Here is a 21,698-nt window from a genome sequence, read left to right as displayed (position 1 = left end):
ACGGGCCGTACTGTCTACTCCATTAACTTCTCTTATATATTTATTTATATAATTTTTTAATACACATTTTTTTGTAAAAAATTAAAAAGTTAATTCAAACATCTATCTTTTTTTTTCCTCAACTTTTTAATCTAAAAAAACAAAAAATATACTTATTTAGGACATCTCAAATAATCCCTAAAAATTAAATATAGAAGTGTATAAAGTGAGTTATTAAACTATCTCAATTCGTCGTTCGAAAAAAAAATTTATCTCAATTTGTTACATTTATTTATTTGTAAAGAATCTTTTGCTTGTTTCCTTGGTTGGAAGTTTGTATTAGGTAAAAACACTTTTTAGAAAATACTATTCAAAAAACACTATCTCAACTTGCTTGTTTTTATTTTTTAAAAAATTTTACTTTCTTATTTTTCGCGTTTTTTTTTTTGTTTTCATTGATTTTTTAAAATATTTTAAGTAATTTTTTTTTTTACTTTCCAGACACCTAATATAAATACACTTAAAAAGTAAAAAAATTATAAAAAAAATCTTTTAAAAATTCACTAAATATCAAAAATATAAAAAAATACAAGAATTCAGTATATTTTTTGTATTTTTATATATTTATTAATTTTTTAAAATATTATTTCATAATTTTTTTACTTTTTAGATACATCTAAGTAAGGTGCATCTAAAAAAGTAAAAAAAAATGTTTAAAATTTAAAAAATATTTACTAAAAATAAAAGAATACGAAAATTAAAAATCTCAATTTTCAAAAAATTTAATTTAAAAAATTCAAACCAAACACACCATCTGCTGTTTTGTTTTTTTATTTCATTCAAACGATGAAGTTTGAATAATAAAAGAAAAAGAGTAAATAATCATTCTGTTTGGTTTTACTTTTACTTTTTAAAAGATTTACCTTTTCGTTCTCCTTATTTTTTTTTTTTGTTTTCACTAAATTTTTAGACATACTAATACACTTAAAAAATATTAGATTTGTAAATTTTTTTTTTAAAAATTCACTAAATATCAAAAATATAAAAAAAATAAAAATTCAGTAATTTTTTTTATATTTTTGTGTATTTATTAATTTTTTAAAATATTTTTTTCACAAATATTTTACTATTTAAATATATATAAATAAGGTGCATTTAAAAAAATAAAAAAATTTACTTAAAATTCTAAAAATATTTACTAAAAATAAAAAAATACAAAAAATAAAAAACTTAATTTTTAAAAAATTAAATTTAAAAAACTGAAACCAAACACACTGAATAAAAATAAAAAAGGTAGACTTGATAAAAATAGTAGAATTACTTAATTCAAAACCATCATAATATATTTAATATGTTTATTATTTAATTTTAAATTAATTTTTGTATATTTATTAAAGACCGTGCATAACACGATTATCATGCAAGTACATAAAAAGGTAAATTACAAATATATCTGCTGAAATTTAATTAAAATACGAATCACTTCTTGTGGTTCTGAAAATTAATTCCATCTCCTGAGGTTTTTAATTTCATAACAAATTGTTTCTTTTATTAATAAATCATCAAGTCAATTAACAATTTTTAATAATATTAGAAATATGTTTTAATTAATAATTTTATTATTGCATTGGATAGTAATTATGAATTTTATTTTTTTAGTTAATTCTGTTAAATAAAAAATTTTGACAATGGTGTTTCTGTATTTTATTAAATTACAAGGAACAATCTATATTTTAAACAAATCTCAACAATTGTATTTATAATTTATCCTAAATAAAATAGCAAAGAACATATCTAACAAAAAAAAAAAAACTAATTAAACTATAGAAGTGTATTAAAGTGAGTAATTAAACTATCCCAACGTGTTACATTTATTTATTTGTAAAGAACCTTTTGCTTGTTTGGTTGGAAGTTTGTATTAGGTAAAAACGTGGTGTTTATTTTTATTGAGAAATGCCTTCTAGCTCTATAAGGAGAGTTTTAAGGAGAGCTTTAATAGGTGAGACCTGTCTATGATGTGATGTTTATACTTATTAATTTTTATTTTACCCCACCAGTTGTGCGGGGTGTGTTTGATAACGTTTACATTTTCAGTTTATATTTATAAAAATTTTATAAATTAGTTTTTATTTATTTTTTAAAAAACATAAATTACAAACGCGTGTGGTAATTGACAAAATGTTTAAAAAATTTTAAAAATATAAAAAAAAGTGAGATATGGAAAGTGGTGGCAAGTGGCGGCGGAAGACGGTGGTGGAAAGTGGTGACGGTGGGTGATGGATAGCTGGTAGTGGTGGGTGGGTGGGTGACGGTGACGGGTGGTGGCGGGTGGTAGCGAGTGGGTTGTGGGTGTTGACGGGTGGTGGTGGTGGGTGGGTGGGTGGGTGACGGTGGCTGGTGGTAGCGAGTGGGTGGTGGTGGTGGTAGGTGGGTGGCAAATGGCGAATGGCGGGTGGTGATGGTGGGTGGGTGGGTGACGGTGGCAGGTGGTAGCGAGTGGGTGGTGGGTGGTGATAGCAGGTTGGTGGCCGGTGGTGGTGGTGGTGGGTGGGTGACAGTGGCGGGTAGTAGGTGGTAGTGAGTGGGTGGGGGTGGGGGTGGGGGTGGTGGTGGTGGGTGGTGGGTATGATGGCATGTGGGTGGCGGGTGGGTGGTGGGTGATGGTGGTGGTTGTGGTGGTGGTGGTGGTGGTGGTGGGTAGTGGTGACGGGTGGGTGGCAAGTGGTGGATGGAGGTGGCAGGTGGGTGATGAGTGGTGGTGGCAAGTAGGTGGTGGGCGGTGGATGGTAGTAACGGGTGGTGGGTGGTGGCGGGTGGATGGCAGGTGGGTGGTGGTGGTGGTGGTGCTGGCGGCGAGGGGTGGGTGGTGGTAGCGAGTGGATAGCAGGTGGGTGGTGGTGGCAGGTAGGTGGTGAATGGTGGTGGCAGGTGGTGGTGGGGGGTGGGTGGTGGCGGCGGAAGACGGTGGTGTAAAATGGTGGCAGGTGGTGGCTAGTGTTGGGTGGTAAAAAAAGAAAAACTCAAAACTTAAAACGGAAATATATTTTTTGTGTTTTATTTTTTGGCTAAATTTATAAACTGAGACCACTAATTTATAAATCTAAAATTTTATCAAATAAATTTTTATTTAAATTTTTAAAATTTTATAAATATAAATAAAAAATTTAAAATGTAATGGTACCAAACGACACCGTAGGGTTAGATTTAGAGCTTAACAAAGAGTTATGTATCACGGTTGTTTTTTATTTCATTCAAACGTAGAAGTTTTGAATAATGTATTAATGGGACGCGGTGTTTTATTTTTTATATTTTTTTCGAAACAGGTGCAGTAAAACCTAATCTTACTAATTACTTTTTTTTTTTTTTTTTTTTTTAGTGTATGATATGGTTTTCATTAATTCCAAAATATTAAATCTTTTGTTTGTACCAAAAAACTAATGCAATCTGAAGCCGCCAACCCAACTCCACTAGCACAATATTATTTGCTTTGGTTAAAATTTTACGATTTTATTCTTCTTTAGAAAAGACTTTATGCTAGTTAGAAGGAGTTAGTCAACTTATTAAGTGGATTGTATATATCTCTCAAACCGATATAGAACAAACCCATTTCGAGCTTCCACATAAGACCCCAGTTAATTGGCTCCAAACGCCAGGGGACTCACATCAGAGGGAGTTTCATAGACAGCGCCAAATGAAACTGCCAACCCAACTCTACGAGTACAATATTGTCCACTTTGGCTGAAGTTTCACAGTTTTGATTTTATTTAAAAAAAGTCTCATACTAATTAAGAGGAGTTAGTTTAAGTCAGTTGTGGATGCCTCTAAAACCGATGTGGGACAAACCCATTTCGGACTCCCCACAAACAAACATGTAAGCTAAATTTAGTGGTATAAGCTTCACTATATTGTAATTAGTGAATCAATTTTTTAGTAAATATGTATAAGAAATTTCACATCTCCAACCTATTAGGTATATAATATATGTTAATTAAAAGGCAAATTACACTAATATTCCCTATAGTTTGAGACTTGTGTCACTATTTGATCATGAATTTTGAATCTTATTCTAAATAAGGACAATTGAATATACTATTACTTAATTTCAAGGGCAAAATCGTTAATTTGATAAAATATAAACTAATTCAACAAAAATAAATATCAAAAAAATATTTTTAAAATTTTAAAAATTATTTCTGCCCATCAAAGATAAAATTATGTAAAATTGCAAAATCTTTTAGACATTTATTTATTTATTTTACCAAATTAATTTTTATTATGTGTTTGGATGATTATCATGTAATGGGTGGTTGTTAGGATTTTAATGTGTAATCGATATATTTAATATATGAAATGTTTTTAGTTTTGGGTGTTTTGATTTAGTGGATTAGTTTAATAATGATATCAAAGTTATTGTTATATTTGACTTTTGGAAAAATAGAAACTAATTTAATGAAAATAAAAACAATCACTCATTACATAATTATCATCCAAATACATAATAAAAATTAATTTGGTAAAAAAAAAATATCTAAAAGATTTATCAATTTTACATAATTTTATCTTTAGTAAGTAGAAATAATTTTTAAAAATTTAAAAATATTTTTTTGACATTTATTTTTGTTAAATTAGTTTATATTTTATCAAATTGAAGATTTTGCCCCTAAAATTAAGTAATGATATTTTTAATTGTCTTTATTTGAAACAAGATTTAGAATTCAAGGTCAAATGTATCACCATTGAAAAGTCAGGGACTAAAATGGCATAAGCCCCAAACTATAGGGACCGTTAGTATAATTCGCCCTTAATTAAATTGTCTAGTATAATTTATTTTTCTAATTTCAATGCATTAGGTATATAATTAGATATTTTGTCTCAACTCATATTCACTAACTAAACGTAGTTAGTCTTAAAAGTTTAGGAAATATCTATTTGTCATTTACGATAATTTGCCTCTATCTTTATTGTTGATATAACATTCTATAAAATGAGTAATATTTGAAGAAATAGATTAGACTAAAAAATAAATTAAAATAAAAATATAAAAAAATGAATACATAAGATAAAATATAGGAGAAATTACACCCAATGGAGTTTTTATGAAATATTTACAAAATAATGAAATTCTTAGTATAAAAATTTTCATTGATTTATTATTAATTTTTTAAAAGTACATTGATAAGTAATTTTTCTTAAAATATATACATTATACTAATTTTATTGGATCCAAGAGACTCTTTAAATGAGACTTGTTAGCCATAATAGCTAGTATTATCATATTTTTGTCACTCAAACAGACTAGTTATTACAACAGTTATTTAACAAAATTCTTCAAATTTAGCCACATTTGAAGAGTCTTACGTGACTCTTAAATAGTTTGTCTCTATAAATAGGTAAAATAAATAATAGTGTGTACAAAGATAAAAAATGAAAAAGAATTATATTTTTCATATTGTAACTAGTAAAAAAAATAAAAGGGACAATTACAAAAAAAAAAAAAAAAACCCTAGAGCTTGAAATTTATAACAAAATAAATCCTGAATTTTTAATTTTATTAATTTAAACCTCAATCTCTCGATTTTCTTTCAATTTAAACAATTTGTCTATTTTAGTTAATTAAAATCGATAAAAAAAGAATATTTTAATTATTAAATTCAATATATATATATATATACATATAAAATGCCTAAAATATTATTTTTTTATTGAGTTTATTGATTAAAATATCACTTTTTTCGTTGATTTTATTTAAAAAAAATAGATAAATATTTTAAATTAAAAACAAATCAAAAGGTTGAAGTTTAAATTAACAAAAATAAAAACTCAATATTTAATTTCGGATGATATAAATAAATGAAATTCAGAAAAGCACCTTCTGCTAAGTATCCTGACGGTGGTAATTTCGAAATTTGCTATTCTACTTCTTTTCTTTTTTTTTTTTTTTCAACGGAAATTTGCCATTCTACTTGGCTTTTTGGATTTGTGCATTTGTCGAAGTCCATCTTCTCTCTCTCTCTCTCTCCGAATCCATGGAAGCAAAGGACAACTCCACCGGAATCCCGTATCTCCGGCCTGTGTCAGTGAAGTATTCATGGAAACCAAGGATGTCTCTACCGGAATCCCCTGAGTACGGTCTGAGTCAGAGAGACCCAAAGACATCTTCTCTCCCTCTCTCTATCCCTCTCCGAACCCATGGATCCAAAAACATCTCCACCGGAATCCTCCGGCCTGATTCAGAGAGACCAAAACTAATTGTTTTGTGTTGTGCTGGCACAACCTTACTAGCCCATGGACTGCACCGTGTTTTTCTGAAAATTGGATTTTATCGGAGGTTTGATGACCCATCGAAGACTATGTCGCCGCCCGGGATATCCCATCTCCTGATCGGTTGTAACCCTGTGGAGCAGCAGTTCGTGCCCATTCGCTTTAACTCTGAGTAAGAACTCTCACGCTTATTTTAAATTGACAAATTAATATTAGGTACACTTACTAATGGATATAGTCTATTTATTCAACCAAGTTCTTTCAATATGTCTTTACCATGAAGTTTTCAAACTAGTGATCCATGGCAAGTATTTGTAACATTGATCAAGTGCGCGCTGAACCAGGAATTTGACTCCAACAAGCTACCAATCTTTGCCTTTTTCTTTCACATATTATTTTGATTTATAACAAAACGATTTTCGCCTAAAACCTCTCAAATCTCATCCAAACTGATTATTCCGATACATACTTTTGGTTTGATATTTTTTCTTCCTTCTAAAATTCACTAGCAATTCAAAGCATTAGACAAAATCTTTTTTTTTTTTTTTTGAAGAAATAATATTTTATAAATTTTAATTAAATTATTTATGTATAATAATAATAATAATAATAATAAAATTATAGCCCCCTGATAGACTTCAAACTATAAAGGAAATCATTGACGGAAAAATCCACCCCCTTAATATGGTACTTCACCAAAAGAGCAATGTGCAACTTAATGGACTCACAAACTTCACACCAGTTAGGCACTGATCTAGCAAATTTGACTTCATTCCTGGCCTTCCACACAAACCACATAACCACATAAGGCAAGGCTTCCCACATACACTTGAGCATTTTCTTATACTTAAAGCCACTCCACCAATCCAACAGTTGATTAATAGTTTTAGGCACAACCCACACCAAACTCCACCACTTTACCAAGTCAGACCAGGTACTCCAGGCAAAATGACAATAAAGGAGAACATGACTCACATCTTCAGCACAAGAATTACAGAAACAGCAAAGAAAACTTCCACTGGGATCCAGAGCACCAATATTTTGAAGAAACATAGATGTTTTAAGCCCACCTCTCCATGCCAACCAACATGTGAACTGCATTCTTGGTGGAGAGATGCCCTTCCAGAACAAGCTAGGCACCACTAAACGGGTCTGTCATTCAAAGAAAGCCACTCATAAGCTGATTTCACTGAATAAACCCCTGAGGCACCAAAAGTCCACACCAATTTATCCTCTACACCTAACTTTGGGACAGAATTGAGCAAATGAACAAGAGTAGAGAAATCTCCAGGTTCCTAGGAATAGAGATTTCTTCTAAAATTAAACACCCACCCATTAGATGAAGACCTGCTACTCAAAATATCAAAAACAGTCTTCTTTATCTTGTGAAAGCAGATACAACCTAGGGAAGACAGTCTTCAAACAACCAGCACCAACCCATAAGTCATTCCAGAAAGGGCATCTAATACCATCTCCTAAAAGCAATACTAACATTGGAGTGCAGAAAATCCAAAAAAGGGAGGCCTAGAGATAACTACTGACAGTAAGTCAGTCCATACGCCAGATCCACTAATGTGGGAATCAATTGGAGGCAGCCAAGACTTTGGAGCATACTTATACTTGCAAATAATATCCTTCCAAAGAGCCTTCCCCACACACCCAAACCTCCACCACCACATAGCCAGAAGACACAGATTCACATCTCTAATTCTTCTAATACCATGGCCATCAACTATGTTTTAGACATCTTACTAAGAAAATAAAACTGTTAGTTCTAATATTTAGTAAAAAAAAAATTTGTCAGATAAACTATAATTTAATAGTTTTTTTTTACTGGTATTTTTTGTTAATATCAACTTATTCACACTTTATTCTAAGAAAATAAAGTCTTTACTATTTTATTACTTGATTTTGTACATATCCCAATAATAAATGAACTAACAGTTAACTAAGGAAAATTATTTAATAATTTCGAAACACCACGTGGTCATACTTCAAGCCAATCACCAATTACTTAACTCTCATGTTGTTCGTCCATCCCCAACATAAATCGTGGATCCCTACTCCTCTCTACCAATCAAAACCTTATGGAGTACCATGTGTCCATAAAATATTGAATAATCATCCGTTAACTAATAAATTATGCTCTTTATTACCATAATTTTTAATTTTTTTTTTTTTAGAAGTAATTGATCTCAACGAGCTCTCTGGTTTCTGCTTTTGTGATTTCTTCAGTTATTTCAGCAATCGCGAGGTCGACGAGATGTACAACCACGGGCTTTGCTGCTTGTTCAACATGTTCCATAACCACGAGATAGTTGCGAAGAAGTTGGACGCAGCGTTGAAGAGTTTGGAACAGAAGTACTATTACTCGAGAACGGACTGTTGTCGTTCTATCCAACGTGGTGACATGGCTGGTGAGCCAAATTCATGCAGCAAGTAATTTTTATTTCTGAAAATACAGTTAAGAAATGATTTTCAACTAGATACCACCACTCCCCTAACTGTTTGCATCTTTTGATCATTCATCATAGGTACTTCTCTGTCACGACCCTCATCACTTGAAGGTGGAGGGGTGCCTGTTGGCATCGGATTGGTTAATAATAATGGAGATCCCAGTTCTAATGTGAAACATTCGCCCCCAGGGAAAGGGCAAGTCCCTCATGAGGAAGGTGCTGGCGGATTTGCCAATATTAGTGGAGATGCCACTGGTAGTATGAATGCCCCTCGTGAGGGAGACTTGGAGATGGGACGTGTCAATAATAATGGAGATCCTCCAGCTCCAGGGGATGTCCCTTCATCAGTGGTACCACGTGTTGCCCACACTACAGATCGACCAGGCGAGTATGGGGTAAATGTGGCAATGACAGTCTTTAGAGTCTCTGCTGCAGCAGCTAGTCGTACTACCACATCCAATTTTGCTAAGGCTTCTTACGCAATAGGTTTGGCTGATAGTGGGGCTGCAATTCTTCTTGCTGACACCCACTGGAAGGCAGCAACCTCCATTCTGGCAAAGGCTGGCATTGTTGCTTGTGCAGTTGGAGTTCTTGCAGATATGGGGAAGGATCTCCCCTTGCCCCTGTTCATGGTGGCCATAATTGCTGCGATTTTTATCATCATAGCTGCGATGGTATTCGCCAAACGTCTTGCCTAAATTTGGAATTTTGTCGCTTTTTTACTCGTTTGTTCATTAGTGTGCAGAACTCTTTTTAACTTTTCCTAAAATTCTGCCACATGATCAAAATGCCACTAGCATTTTTCATGTATGGTGATCGTTAGATTTAGGAGTCGTGTGTTCGTGAATAAAAAGTTAAAAAGTGAGTTTTTAACTCATTTTAAGTTATATTATTTCTCATATAAAAGTTTTAAAAAATCAACAAAATAGTATAATTTTTCAAAAAGTAGAATAGTTTTACTTAATTTTGAAATAAAAAAAATAATATTAACTTACCGTTTGTTACAAAAATACTAACTATTTGCTATTCATTTATTTATTACTATTTGTTATGAATGAGCTTACTATTTACAATATTATATGCTAAACATATCACTTTTATTATTTGAAAATTGTATCATCTTTTACATTTTAAATTAATTTTAAATACTAATGACACACTATATTTAATTATTTTCTCTCCATATTTTGTCATCTTGTTATGATTTGTAAAAAGTAAAATATGATATGTAAATATTAATTTATTAAAATTTGTTAAAATTTACTATTTTTTTTAAAATAGTCATTGTTGTGAAAAAACAAATTTTGATACAATATCAAAAATAAATAAAAAAAATGTTTTTAAATTGTAAGTTATTTAAACATATTTTAAAAAAAATTAATTTAAAATAGTTACTTTTTATAACTACAACACCTCAAAAAATATTTTAGAAACTTTTATAAATTCATAATTTTTTTTAATCAATTTAGTATCCATAATGAAATATTTTTTCCTTCATAAAATTCATAAGTTTTCTTCATAATATTTTTTAATATCTAAAATATTGTAAAATATAAATTGAAAATAAAATAACTTAAAAAGACTTATCATTTGTTAATAATGGTAACAAATGAATAAATGTACAGTAATTACTTTTTTTTTATCTACTACATTTGAAAACATTAATGGCTATATAAGAAGGAAAATTATTCAATACTTTCGGAGTACCACGTGTCCATATTCTAAACCAATCACCAATTAGTTAGTCCCATGTTGTTCTCCCATCCTCAACATAAATCGTGGGTCATTGTGTCTCTCCACTAATCAAAATCTTATGGAGCATCACGTGTCAATATTTCGGGAGTACTAAATAATCACTCATATAAGAATATAGTTAATTAGGAAAATTTAGAAGAACTCTCAACTCATTTACATACACAATGAATAAGATTGTGTGTTTTTTTTTATTTATTATATATATATATATATATATATTTTTTTTTTTTTCACAAAGAATAAATGAAAGATGGTGATTTAGATTTTACAAATTGAAGACAATTTTCAGATAATAATTTATCTATGTCTCTATCTCTCTTTTATTTTAACATTGTGTGATATTTTATTTTATAAATTTTAAGGTTTTGTTGGAAAATCATTTCATTTAGTTAAAGCAAAAGTGGAGTTTTAAAATTTTAAGTCAAGTTTAATGAAATAATAAGTATAATTTCATTGACTAGTAACTTAAGTCTACTAAAGTGGTGTCTTATTGATTAGTAAATCATGGTTTAATTAGTAAGTAGAGCTTGATTAAGTAGAAAGTAGAAATTCATTGAGTAATAACTAAAATTTAATGAAGTAGTAATTAAAAATTCATTAAAAGGTTGTTTGGAATGATCTAAATAAGTACACTTTTTGACTTTTTATAAAATATGGATTAGGTTTGAAGTAATGTGGTAGAGAGGTGATGTGATTTAAATAAGATGATATGATTTAAATAGGATAGTGACTTTTTGACTTTTTAGCTTTTTTGTGTTGTGCCAAACCTAGCCTAAGTAGTAAGTCGAGTTTAATTGAGTAGTAAGTAAAATAGAATGAAGTAGTAAGTGAAAGCTAATTGAGTAGTAAGTAAATTCTTATGCAATAGTAACTAGAAACTCGTTAAATAATAAGTAGGGTTTAATTGAGTAGTAAGTGAAGTCTAATAAAATTATAAGTGGAATCTCATTAAGTGATAACTCAAGTCTACTTATCATGAAATAGTAAGTAGTAAGTCAAGTCTAGTGACGTAGTAAGTGGAGTTTATTTGAATAGTAACTAAAGTTTAATAAAGTAGTAAACAAAAACTCATTGAATAATAAGTGAATTCTAATGAAATAGTAAATAGAAACTCATTAAGCAGTAAGCGAAATGTAATGAAGTAGTAATTGGAAGATTATTGAGTAATAAGTGAAATTTAATTGAGTATGAAGTAAAATCTAATGAAGTAAGTGAAAATTCATTAAGTAGTAAGTGTAATGAAATAATAAGTGAAAGATTATTGAATAGTAAGTAGAATTTAATTGAGTAGCCCATGCCATCGACAATATATCTCAAGTTCATAACGTTTTTCGAAGTGCTCTTGCCATTTTGAAGTTTTTCATGTCAACATTGACCCCATGTGGTGGTCGATGTATGCGTCACCAACAATTACGTGATCCACATCTGATTGCCATGGATCATGAATGAAAAGAGGTTTATTGTGGAAGTGACATTTGGTTCCATACCATGTCTTTTCTAATGGATTAGTGTAGGACCTATTGTTGGAGGTGTTTGAAAATCATCATCGCTACCAAGACTAACTGTAGAGCTCTATGATGTAGTATTTTTAGATTTTTGTTAGCCATTTTCACTAGCTAGGCTTTTAGTGAAGTGCGATGTATACATGTATGAAATAAGGTTGTCACGTATGATCTATTAGTATTATTTTAATCATTGTTAATAGTCACATGTGAATTCTATGAGTGTCACATGTAATATACTAGTGCCATGTTTAATCATTGTCAGCAATCAAGTTTAATAGTCAAATCTAATGAAATGATAAGTGAGTTTATTTGAATGGTAGTTGTACGGGGAGGAAATATTTGTTGCCTTTTGTACTCCTCGTGTCCAAGCTTCGTTCCTTTCCGTGTGACCTAAGAACACAAAGATGATGAGCAACCCGGCGGTGTGCTGTCGGAAAAACCCTCTGATGATCAAGTTAGCACATTTAGAGAGAGAAAGAGAGACAAAGGATTAGGTAGTTCTGGTGATCAGATATTCCAGACCTGTGCATGGATACGCTGCACCGTTTATATAATTTCTGCGTGCTCCTCTTTGTCTGTCGTCCTCCTGACATGTGGATATGTTCCCCTCTTACATTCCTCCATGTGCAGGTGCACATATTGCCAAACACCAAGCGATAATACCGTCAAATGGTATTGACGTGTACGGATGGCAGAATTTTCTTCCCGCAGTTCCACCACGCCGCGTAGCACTTCCTACTGAGCTATGCTCATCGCGGCGCCACGCCCTTCCCTTGGGACCGCGTTTCCTGTCTGGCCTTGTTGGTCAAACCTGAACATGGGCTCAGCCGTGCTCCATAGTCCTGACCGAGCTTCTACCCAGTCGAATCAGGTCTTCCGAGGATGAATTCTGCCCCACTTAGTGGAACGCACATCTCAACCGGGCTAATACCTCAAACTTGCACTATGAGACCGGGCTAATATCTCGGTATAGTTCGTATCCAAAATCTAACCAAGCTAAAGCCCTTGACTGAGACTTAAACTAGCTCGACCCACATCAGACCATAAATCTCCCTCTCAGTAGTGAAGTCTAATGAAATGGTAGTAAGTGAGGCATATTTGAATAGTAAGTGGAGTTTAAAAAAGTGGAAAGTGGAGTCTCATCAATTAATAAGTATGATTAAATGAAATGGTAAGCCAAAAATAATGAAGTAGCAAGTGAAATATATTTGAATGGTAGTAAGTAGGGTTATTTGAGTGGTAAATTAAGTTTAAAGATGTGGTAAGTGAGGTTTATTTCAGTGATAGTCAAGTCTAATGAAATTATTTGAGTGGTAAATCAAGTTTAAAGATATGGTAAGTGAGGTTTATTTTAGTGATAGTCAAGTCTAATAAAGTGGTAGTAAGTGAGATTTATTTGAATGGTAAGTAAAGCATAAAAAAGTGGCAAGTGGAGTCTTATCAACTATAAATATGATTAAATGAAATGGTAAGCCAAGAATAATGAAGTAGCAAGTGGAGTCTATTTGAATGGTAGTAAGTACGGTTAATTTGATTGGTAAATCAAGTCTAAAGATGTGGTAAGTGAGGTTTATTTCAATGATAGTCAAGTTTAATAAAGTGATAATAAGTGGGGTTTATTTGAATGGTAAGTGAAGTGTAAAAAAGTGGTAAACGGCATCTCATTGACCAATAAGTATTGTTGAATGAAATGATAAGCCAAAAGTAATAAAGTAGGAAATGAAATCTAATATAGTGGTAAGTGCAATTTAATGAAATAGAAAGAGATCGAAATTGGAAGACATAAAAAATAATGGACCCCATCAATTAGATGACTGAGTACTTACCATTTATAAACACAATACTTACTATACGTTTTGATTCTATTTACCATACTTTTTTATTTTACTTGTCACTCGTTCTGAACTTACTACTTATTAAACAACTTACTATTCATTTTAAATTTACTACTCAAGTTTGATAGACTAGTAAGCGGAGTTTTATTAAATAGTAAGTAAAGTCTAATGAAATAGTAAGTAGCCTCATTAAGTAGTAAGTGAAATTTAATTAAGTAATAAATCAAGTCAAATAAAGTAATGTCTTAATAAGTACCAAGATAAGTCTAATAAATTATAGGAACCGCCACATCCATACAAAAATCGGTCTCCCGACTCCCCCAAATAACGTGAGTTTTTTTTTTTGGTCAAGTCAAATGAAGTGACATTTTTTTAGTACTGAGTCTAATAAACTTTTACATTTTGTTTAATAATTTAAAATTCATGTTTCTAATTTATTATTTGTCAGTTATTGTGACTCTACCTACAATTTGTTTTCATTCTACTTATCAATCAATAGTAACTGGATCTTATTGACTAGTAATCATATTTGGTTGAATCGTAAGTCAAGTTTGATGAAATAGTAAGTAGAGTATAAACGAGTAGTAAGTAGAGTCTAATTGAGGAGTAATTGAGGTCTAATTGAGTAATAAGTAAAATATCATTAAGTCCTTACTATTTATAAGCACAATACTTATCATTCGTTTTGATTCTACGTACCACGCATTGTGACTTTACTTACCACTTAATATTTCATTATATTTACAATTTTTGTATATTTACTATTTGTTACTAATCTACTTGTCACTTCTTGTAACAAGACACAACTTTATCAGTAAAATAACTTAGTATTGTATAATTCAAAATTAATTTAAAATTAGATTACACAACTTTAAAGTTTGTTTAGTGAATAGTAGGTAACGTTCAATCTTAAACTAAACCGCATGGTTTGATTTATTTTTTTAATACATGATTTGGTCTTAATTTTTAAAATTGGTCAACCATACTTTACGATGTGATCTGTAATTTTATAGTTACGATTATGATTTGGAACCGAATTAATCCGTTTATATATATATATATATATAAAATTTATTATTTACCATAGACACTCACTTCGTTAGTATTACATTTTTGTATATAAGTTGTTAATCCTATATGTTTACAAATGTGATTTTGTATAGTAGTTGAATTAGTTCTAAACAATCATCTAAAATACTTTTGTTTACAACTTGCCAACATATATGCTTAGATAAATTGTAAGTAATATTTTGTGATTATGTTATGAAAAATGTGATTCCAAACCGGATCGAATTTCATTTTATTGGTTCAATCTGATTTGGTTATAAGATTTTTATGATATGATTTCAAATTTCATGAATCCATAGGTAGTTTGGTCATTAAGTCATTGGTTTACTCTTAAATGAACCAAATCGAATTATGCTCACTCTTAATAGGACAACTTAAAACTTAACGTGACTCTATTTACCATTTGATGTGAGCCCATTTAATACTAAATATAATAAATCTCATAGGTTTAATATAATTAATCTCCCATTTAGGAAAGTTAAAACAATTGTAATTAATACAAATTGTATCTAAACACAAAAATAAAAAAAGATAAAATTAATATTTCAAATATTATAGAAATAGCATTAATTTTTTATTCATACAACTAACAAAATATTATAAATAAATACGCTAAATATTTTGTAAATTAAATTTTAAAAGAAATCTAATATAGTTATGTTAAATTTTATAAAACTGAATTTATTTTTTAAATCCTTAAAAAGATTAGTGTAGCTCTTTTTTTTTTCTTCCCTATTTTCCCATTGCCTAAAAGGTGACCCACCTATTGTTAGGGAAAAAAAAACAAAAAACAAGAAAGTCTCCAACTGCAAAACCGGTGATCTCAGGTGGGTAAATTTTGTTGAGTGCGGTATTCCACTTTTATGTATGGTATAAAAAAAAAGAATAATGCTTGGGAGCACTAATTAGTGTTCCCACTAATTAGGTGACAGTGGGTCTTATCATTAAAGATGTGATGTTTTGATTTTAGAGTTGTATTTTTTTTTTTTTACTTTTTTAATATATTAGTACTATTAGTGATGATGTTTTTAGTGGGATGAATTATTGTTAAAAAAAAAACCACATCCTGTACGGTAGTTGAATCCTTTCCTCGGACTATGTGCCGTTTTGAAAAGACTATCAAAACGCCACGTTTTTTTATCCAACTTCAAAAAAAGCTCCTGGCCCAAAACGCAAGTTTATGCATTTGGGAAGTCAAAAAACGCCACAGTTGAAATTACAATTTGGGCCATGAGAAAAAAGTGAAAAAATAAAAAATAAATGTCAAGTAAGGATATTTTGGTCATTTTGAAGTGATGTGACACTTTAAAAAATATTAAACTAAAAATAAAAAAAGTCATCTTTTTACCAACTTCCCAAATCACTTTAAAAAAAGTCAAAAAATTTAGTAAAAAATTAAAATTTAACTTTTTACCAACTTTTCAAAACACTTCTATAATTTAATAGACCAACAATGATATGTCCCTTCAAATTAATGAGTTTTAATGACCTGAAAAGCCCAAAAAAAAAAAAAAAATATCATTATTACAGTGAGACTCACACCTATTAGAGTTCTTTTATTAAAGTTTCAAAATATTTTTATTAATAAACAGCAAGGGGCGGAGTCAGGTCAAGTGGGAAATTGTGCTTATTATCCGTCTAATAAAAAAATGTATATTTATAATCTTTTTTGAGTAATTTGTTTTTTGAAATTTTGCATCACTATTTTCTTTATTTTTTTCTTTTAAAAAAAATTATTTAATTTGTCACTCTAAATATTTAATTATGAGGTAAATTACACTGACACCCCTGAGATTTTTATTTAATACAGATCCCTTCTCCATGTTTGAAAAATTACACTCATCTCCTATCAAATTAAAATAACATATTTGCCTTTTATTCTTTATACATATAAAATAATAAAATAATGATAATATTTTGTTCATGTTATTTCAAGAGAAATAACGATTATTTTCTTTGGTTTAACTTATCCAAAAAATTGAATTTTTTAATTTTTTGTGTTTTTTTTATTTTTATTGAATTTTTAAAAATATTTTAAACATTTTTTTTTATTTTTTAAATACACCTAATCTAGATATACTTAAGAAGTATAATATTTTATGATTTTTTTAAAATTCACCAAATACAAAAAAATACAAAAATTCAGTAATATTGTAATAAATGTGAATGACGGTGTTTGGTAATACTGTAATAAATGTGGGTGAATCGATGAGAAAGAAAAATGATTATGGAAAAAAAAATAAAAAATTCTATTCATACATAAAAATTTATACTAAAAATATCATAAAAATATTGTGATAGTAATATTGTTATAAATATAAATTATATTCATGGGCGTTTTGATTTAAAGTGAAAGGTTGCCATTAAGTTATATCATTGTATTTGAAAATTTTATATAAAATTTTTATTTATATATCATCACTTTGTAATGAGATTACAAACTTGAGGAGAGGAATATAATTTTTCAAATGTGAGGGGGGGAATCTGTATTAAACAGAAACCTCAGGGGGTGTCAGTATAATTTACCATTAATTATGCTAAAAAATATTCTTATAAATTTTATATTAGTAAAAATGTTATATATCACTATTTTTTTGTTATATCACATCTTATATAAATACTTAGGTACCGTTTGGTAGTACTTACGTTTTCAATTTTCTGTTTATATTTATAAAAATTTAAAAAGCTCAAATAAAAACTTGTTTGGTAAACTTTTGATTTATAAATTAGTGGTCTCAGTTTATAAAATTGGCCAAAAAATATAAACTCAAAAAAATGTGTTTCCGTTTTGAGTTTTGAGTTTTTTTTTTTTTTACCACCCAACACTAGCCACCACCCGCCACCATTTTCCACCACCGTCTTCCGCCACCACCATCCACCCCCCACCACCACCAGTCACCACCACTCACCACCCACCACCACTCGCTACCACCACCCATTTGCCACCCACTACCCACCACCAGCGACCACCCACTAGCTACCTGCCACCCACTACCCACCATCAGCCACCACCTACTACCCACCACCAGCCACCACCCACCTGCTACCCACTCGCCACCACCACCCACCCCTCGCCACCACCACCACCGCCACTACCAGCAGCACCACCACCATCACCACCACCACCACCCACCTGTCATCCACCCGCCACTACCATCCACCGCTTGCCACCACCACCCGCCACCACCACTCACCACCCATCTGCCACCACCATCCACCACCCGCTACCACCAGCTATCTACCACAACCAGCCACCAGCCACCTGCCATCCACCCGCTACCACCAGCCATCTACCACAACCAGCCACCAGCCACCTGCCACCCACCCGCCGCCACCACTACCACCACCACCACCACTACCACCACCACCACCATCCACCCGCCACCCATTTGCCATCACTCCCCCCACCACCACCACCATCACACCCCCCACTCACCACCACCCACCTTCCGCCACCGTCACCCGCCCACCAATCACCACCCGCCACCACCCACCACCACCCGCCATCCGCCACCCACCTGCCACCATCACCCACCACCCGCCACCACCACCACCACCACCACCACTCACTCGCTGCCACCCACCACCCGTGACCGTCACCCACCCACCAACCCACCACCACCACTCACCCGCCACCACCCACCACCACCCGCCATCACCACTTTCCACCACTATCTTCTGCCGCCACTTGTCACCAATTGCCATTTCTCACTCTTTTTTATATTTTTAAATTTTTTAAAACATTTTGTCAATTACCAAACGCGTTTGTATTTTATGTTTTTCTAAAAATAAACAAAAATCAGTTTATAAATTTTTTGTAAATATAGTGAATCAAAATAGAGAGGGAAAAAAAAGTGATATATAACAGTTTCTGTGTATTATTTGTTCACTTTTCTCTCTTTTCTTTCTCTATCCCTCTTTGTATTTCTTTTTGTGTGTGTATCTTAATACAATTTTGCTCTCATATTTTGTAAAGACATATGATTATTTTTTAAATAATAATAATCATCATATATAAAATTAAATTAATAAAAATACAGATAATAATGATCAGTTAACTTGAACTTATATTTATATATGTCTTTGTAATTGTGCTAATTACCCTCAAACAAAAATTAAATTAAATTATATTATGATTTTTATTATGATTTTAATTCAATAGCACCCCTTCAAAGTCAAAATCTTAGCTTTACCACCCGTAGACAGTGAACGGCCATAGCCCACCTGTTCAAATACGATGATATGCTCTGTAATAATATTAGAAATTTCGTATTTCTTAATAGTACAAGCTTCTACGTAAAGTATTGGAACACCAAAAAAAAAAAAAATAAAAAAAAATAAATAAATAGGCTTTTAAACTTTTTTTTCTTTTCTTCTTTTAAAAAAATTTATTTAATAAAAGTACAATTTAACATTTGTTATGTATTAATTATATATCTTTTCACAATTTGTTTATTAGCTGATGGGACAGGCATACTCATAATGTTAATGCCATATTAAGGAGATTCACAAAATACCAATTAAAAACTTTTGAAATATGAAAAAAAAATAAAAATGCACACTTTCACTTCAATAGATAATTGAGTTGGCATATATAACGAATCAATTAACTTATAATTTTTCTTTTATTTATACGTTAGAGTTGAGTAGATATCACTTCTTTTTTGATCATATTAAGACTCAATAGCTAATACTTTTTAGAAAAAAATACTTATAAATCTCATATTGAGAAATTGTGATCGATTTAATCTTAACGATTTTTTTTATAAACTAATTAGTCCCATTGATTTTGAAAAGATAAATTTAATATATTATTTGAAAATTAAATTTACAGTTTGTGGGGATGTATTTTCTGGATACCAACACGTGGCATGGTGACGCCGACGTGTCAGCCGAGGTGCCACGTGCCCTGGTAGTTAAGCCGAGGTAATCTCGGAGAAGCCGAGGTCATCTCCGAAGATATCGGAGTCCGAGATAAGGGGCGAGAGTCCTAAGGCACAAAGGGGACTGAACCAAGATAAGGATAAAACTCTTAGGGAGTTTATCTTTATCTCTTAAAAGAGTCCAGAGTAAACAGCAGATTAGAGTTCATAGAAGTCATACTTCTAGTGGGACTTGGATTGAGTATATTATAAAAGAGAGGCACCCCCGTGGGTCTAAGGTATGTAATTTATATTCTGAGTATTCAGTTTAGTACTTGATTATCTTTGAGAGATATACTGACTTGATCGTCGGAGTGCCCCCGGGTGGAAGAACCACCGCCGGAGCTTTTTCTTTCTGTTTCAGGTTGCTTAAGCCATCTATTCTGCTTGTGCTCTCCAGCTGATCACTAAACGGGCAGTGTGGTCAGAGTTTCACCCACACACAGTTATACCCTTACTTCTATTATGTTTCTTTATTTTTTTTCTTTTGTGCTAGAAAGATAACATACACAATATATATGAATCAAATTTATGATGAATTTTTATATGAGAATCTTTTTATTTAGAAAACATTTCAAAATGAGTATAAAAATGATTTGAAATATGAAAAATTTCAAACATTCTAAAAGGATGTAAAATTTTTCAAATTTTTCAAAAGGAGTATAAAAACTGCATGGTTTTAGGCAAATGTATAATTTTAAACTGTAATACTCCAACGTAACACTCTAATATAACACTCCAAAAAAAATTCTTTATGTGCTTTTTCCAAACGTAACACTCCAATATAACACTTAAAAAAAACTTCTTAGTGTAATACTCTAATGTAACACACACACACACAAAAAAAAAAAAACTCCTTAGTGTAACACTCTAATATAACACACACAAAAAACTCTTTAATATACTTTTCTCATACGTAACACTCCAAAAAAATTCCTTAGTGTAACACTCTAATGTAATACAAAAAAATTTCTTAGTGTACTTTTTCTAAACGTAACACTTCAATGTAATAGTCCAAAAAAACTCTTTAGTTTAATACTCTAATGTAATACACAAAAAAATTTATTATTGTACTTTTTCTAAATGTAACACTCCAAAAAAAGGATGTGAGATTCTTCAAACCATTCCAAAAGGAATACAAAAATTCCTTAATAAATTTTGGGCAAATTTATAATTTTAAACTGTGAGTGTTACGTTTAGAAAAAATAAACTAAGGAATTTTTTAGTATTTTTGTATGTGTTACATTGGAGTATATTACATTGGAGTTTTACATTTAAAATTACATTAATTGGAGTATTATGTTTGAGAAAAACACACAAAGATCTTTTTCTTTTTTTGTGTTATATTGGAGTGTTACCTTTGGAAAATGTATACTAGGGTTGTTTGGGATGTCCTAAATAAATGTACTTTTTGACTTTTTAGACTAAAAAGTTGAGAAAAAATATGGTTGTTTGGGTTAACTTTTTAACTTTTTATGAAAAAATGTGTATTAAAAAATTGTATAAATTAGTGTGTAGGGAAAAATTGGGATTGGGAGTTGTGCAGTCGTAATTTTTGACTTTTGGTGAATAGTGATAACTTTTTAACTTTTTGAATAACTTTTTGATTTTTTGGCTTTTTGGCCACATGCCAAACTTGGCCTAAGAGTGTTACGTTAGAGAAAAATACGATTGAGAAAAATACACTAAGGAATTTTTTAGTGTGTTATATTAGAGTGTTACGTTATTGGGATATTACATTAAAGTATTCCATTTTTGTTCGTAATGTGAGATTTGTCCAAAATGAAGGAAAATCCAAAACTTTTATAGTGCAGATTGTCCAAATGTGTAATTTTATATTTGGCGAAACCCACTTTTATCCCTAAAAAATTAAATCCAAACATGTAAGTGACTATCGTTTTGTATAATTTTCACTTT

At 31.0% G+C, this 21,698-nt stretch overlaps 2 protein-coding genes across 3 annotated transcripts in view; one reads left to right on the top strand and one right to left on the bottom strand.

Moving 5' to 3' along the window:
- The window catches only part of LOC114271793 (uncharacterized), a 286,811-nt gene that overhangs the window by 188,853 nt on the left and 76,260 nt on the right, over window positions 1–21,698 (bottom strand). The window lies entirely within an intron of this gene.
- Window positions 5,839–9,583, top strand: LOC114305095 (uncharacterized). Its single transcript, XM_082871205.1, has 3 exons — window positions 5,839–6,412; window positions 8,476–8,657; window positions 8,775–9,583. Exons 1-3 carry the CDS (start codon window positions 6,006–6,008, stop codon window positions 9,392–9,394), a joined length of 1,209 nt encoding a protein of 402 aa, XP_082727331.1. The 5' UTR covers window positions 5,839–6,005; the 3' UTR covers window positions 9,395–9,583.

Source organism: Camellia sinensis, chromosome 5 (genome assembly GCF_055761805.1).
Source record: "Camellia sinensis isolate YWXY chromosome 5, ASM5576180v1, whole genome shotgun sequence".
Taxonomy (NCBI): domain Eukaryota; kingdom Viridiplantae; phylum Streptophyta; class Magnoliopsida; order Ericales; family Theaceae; genus Camellia; species Camellia sinensis.
This window is presented reverse-complemented; position numbering and strand designations above follow the sequence as displayed.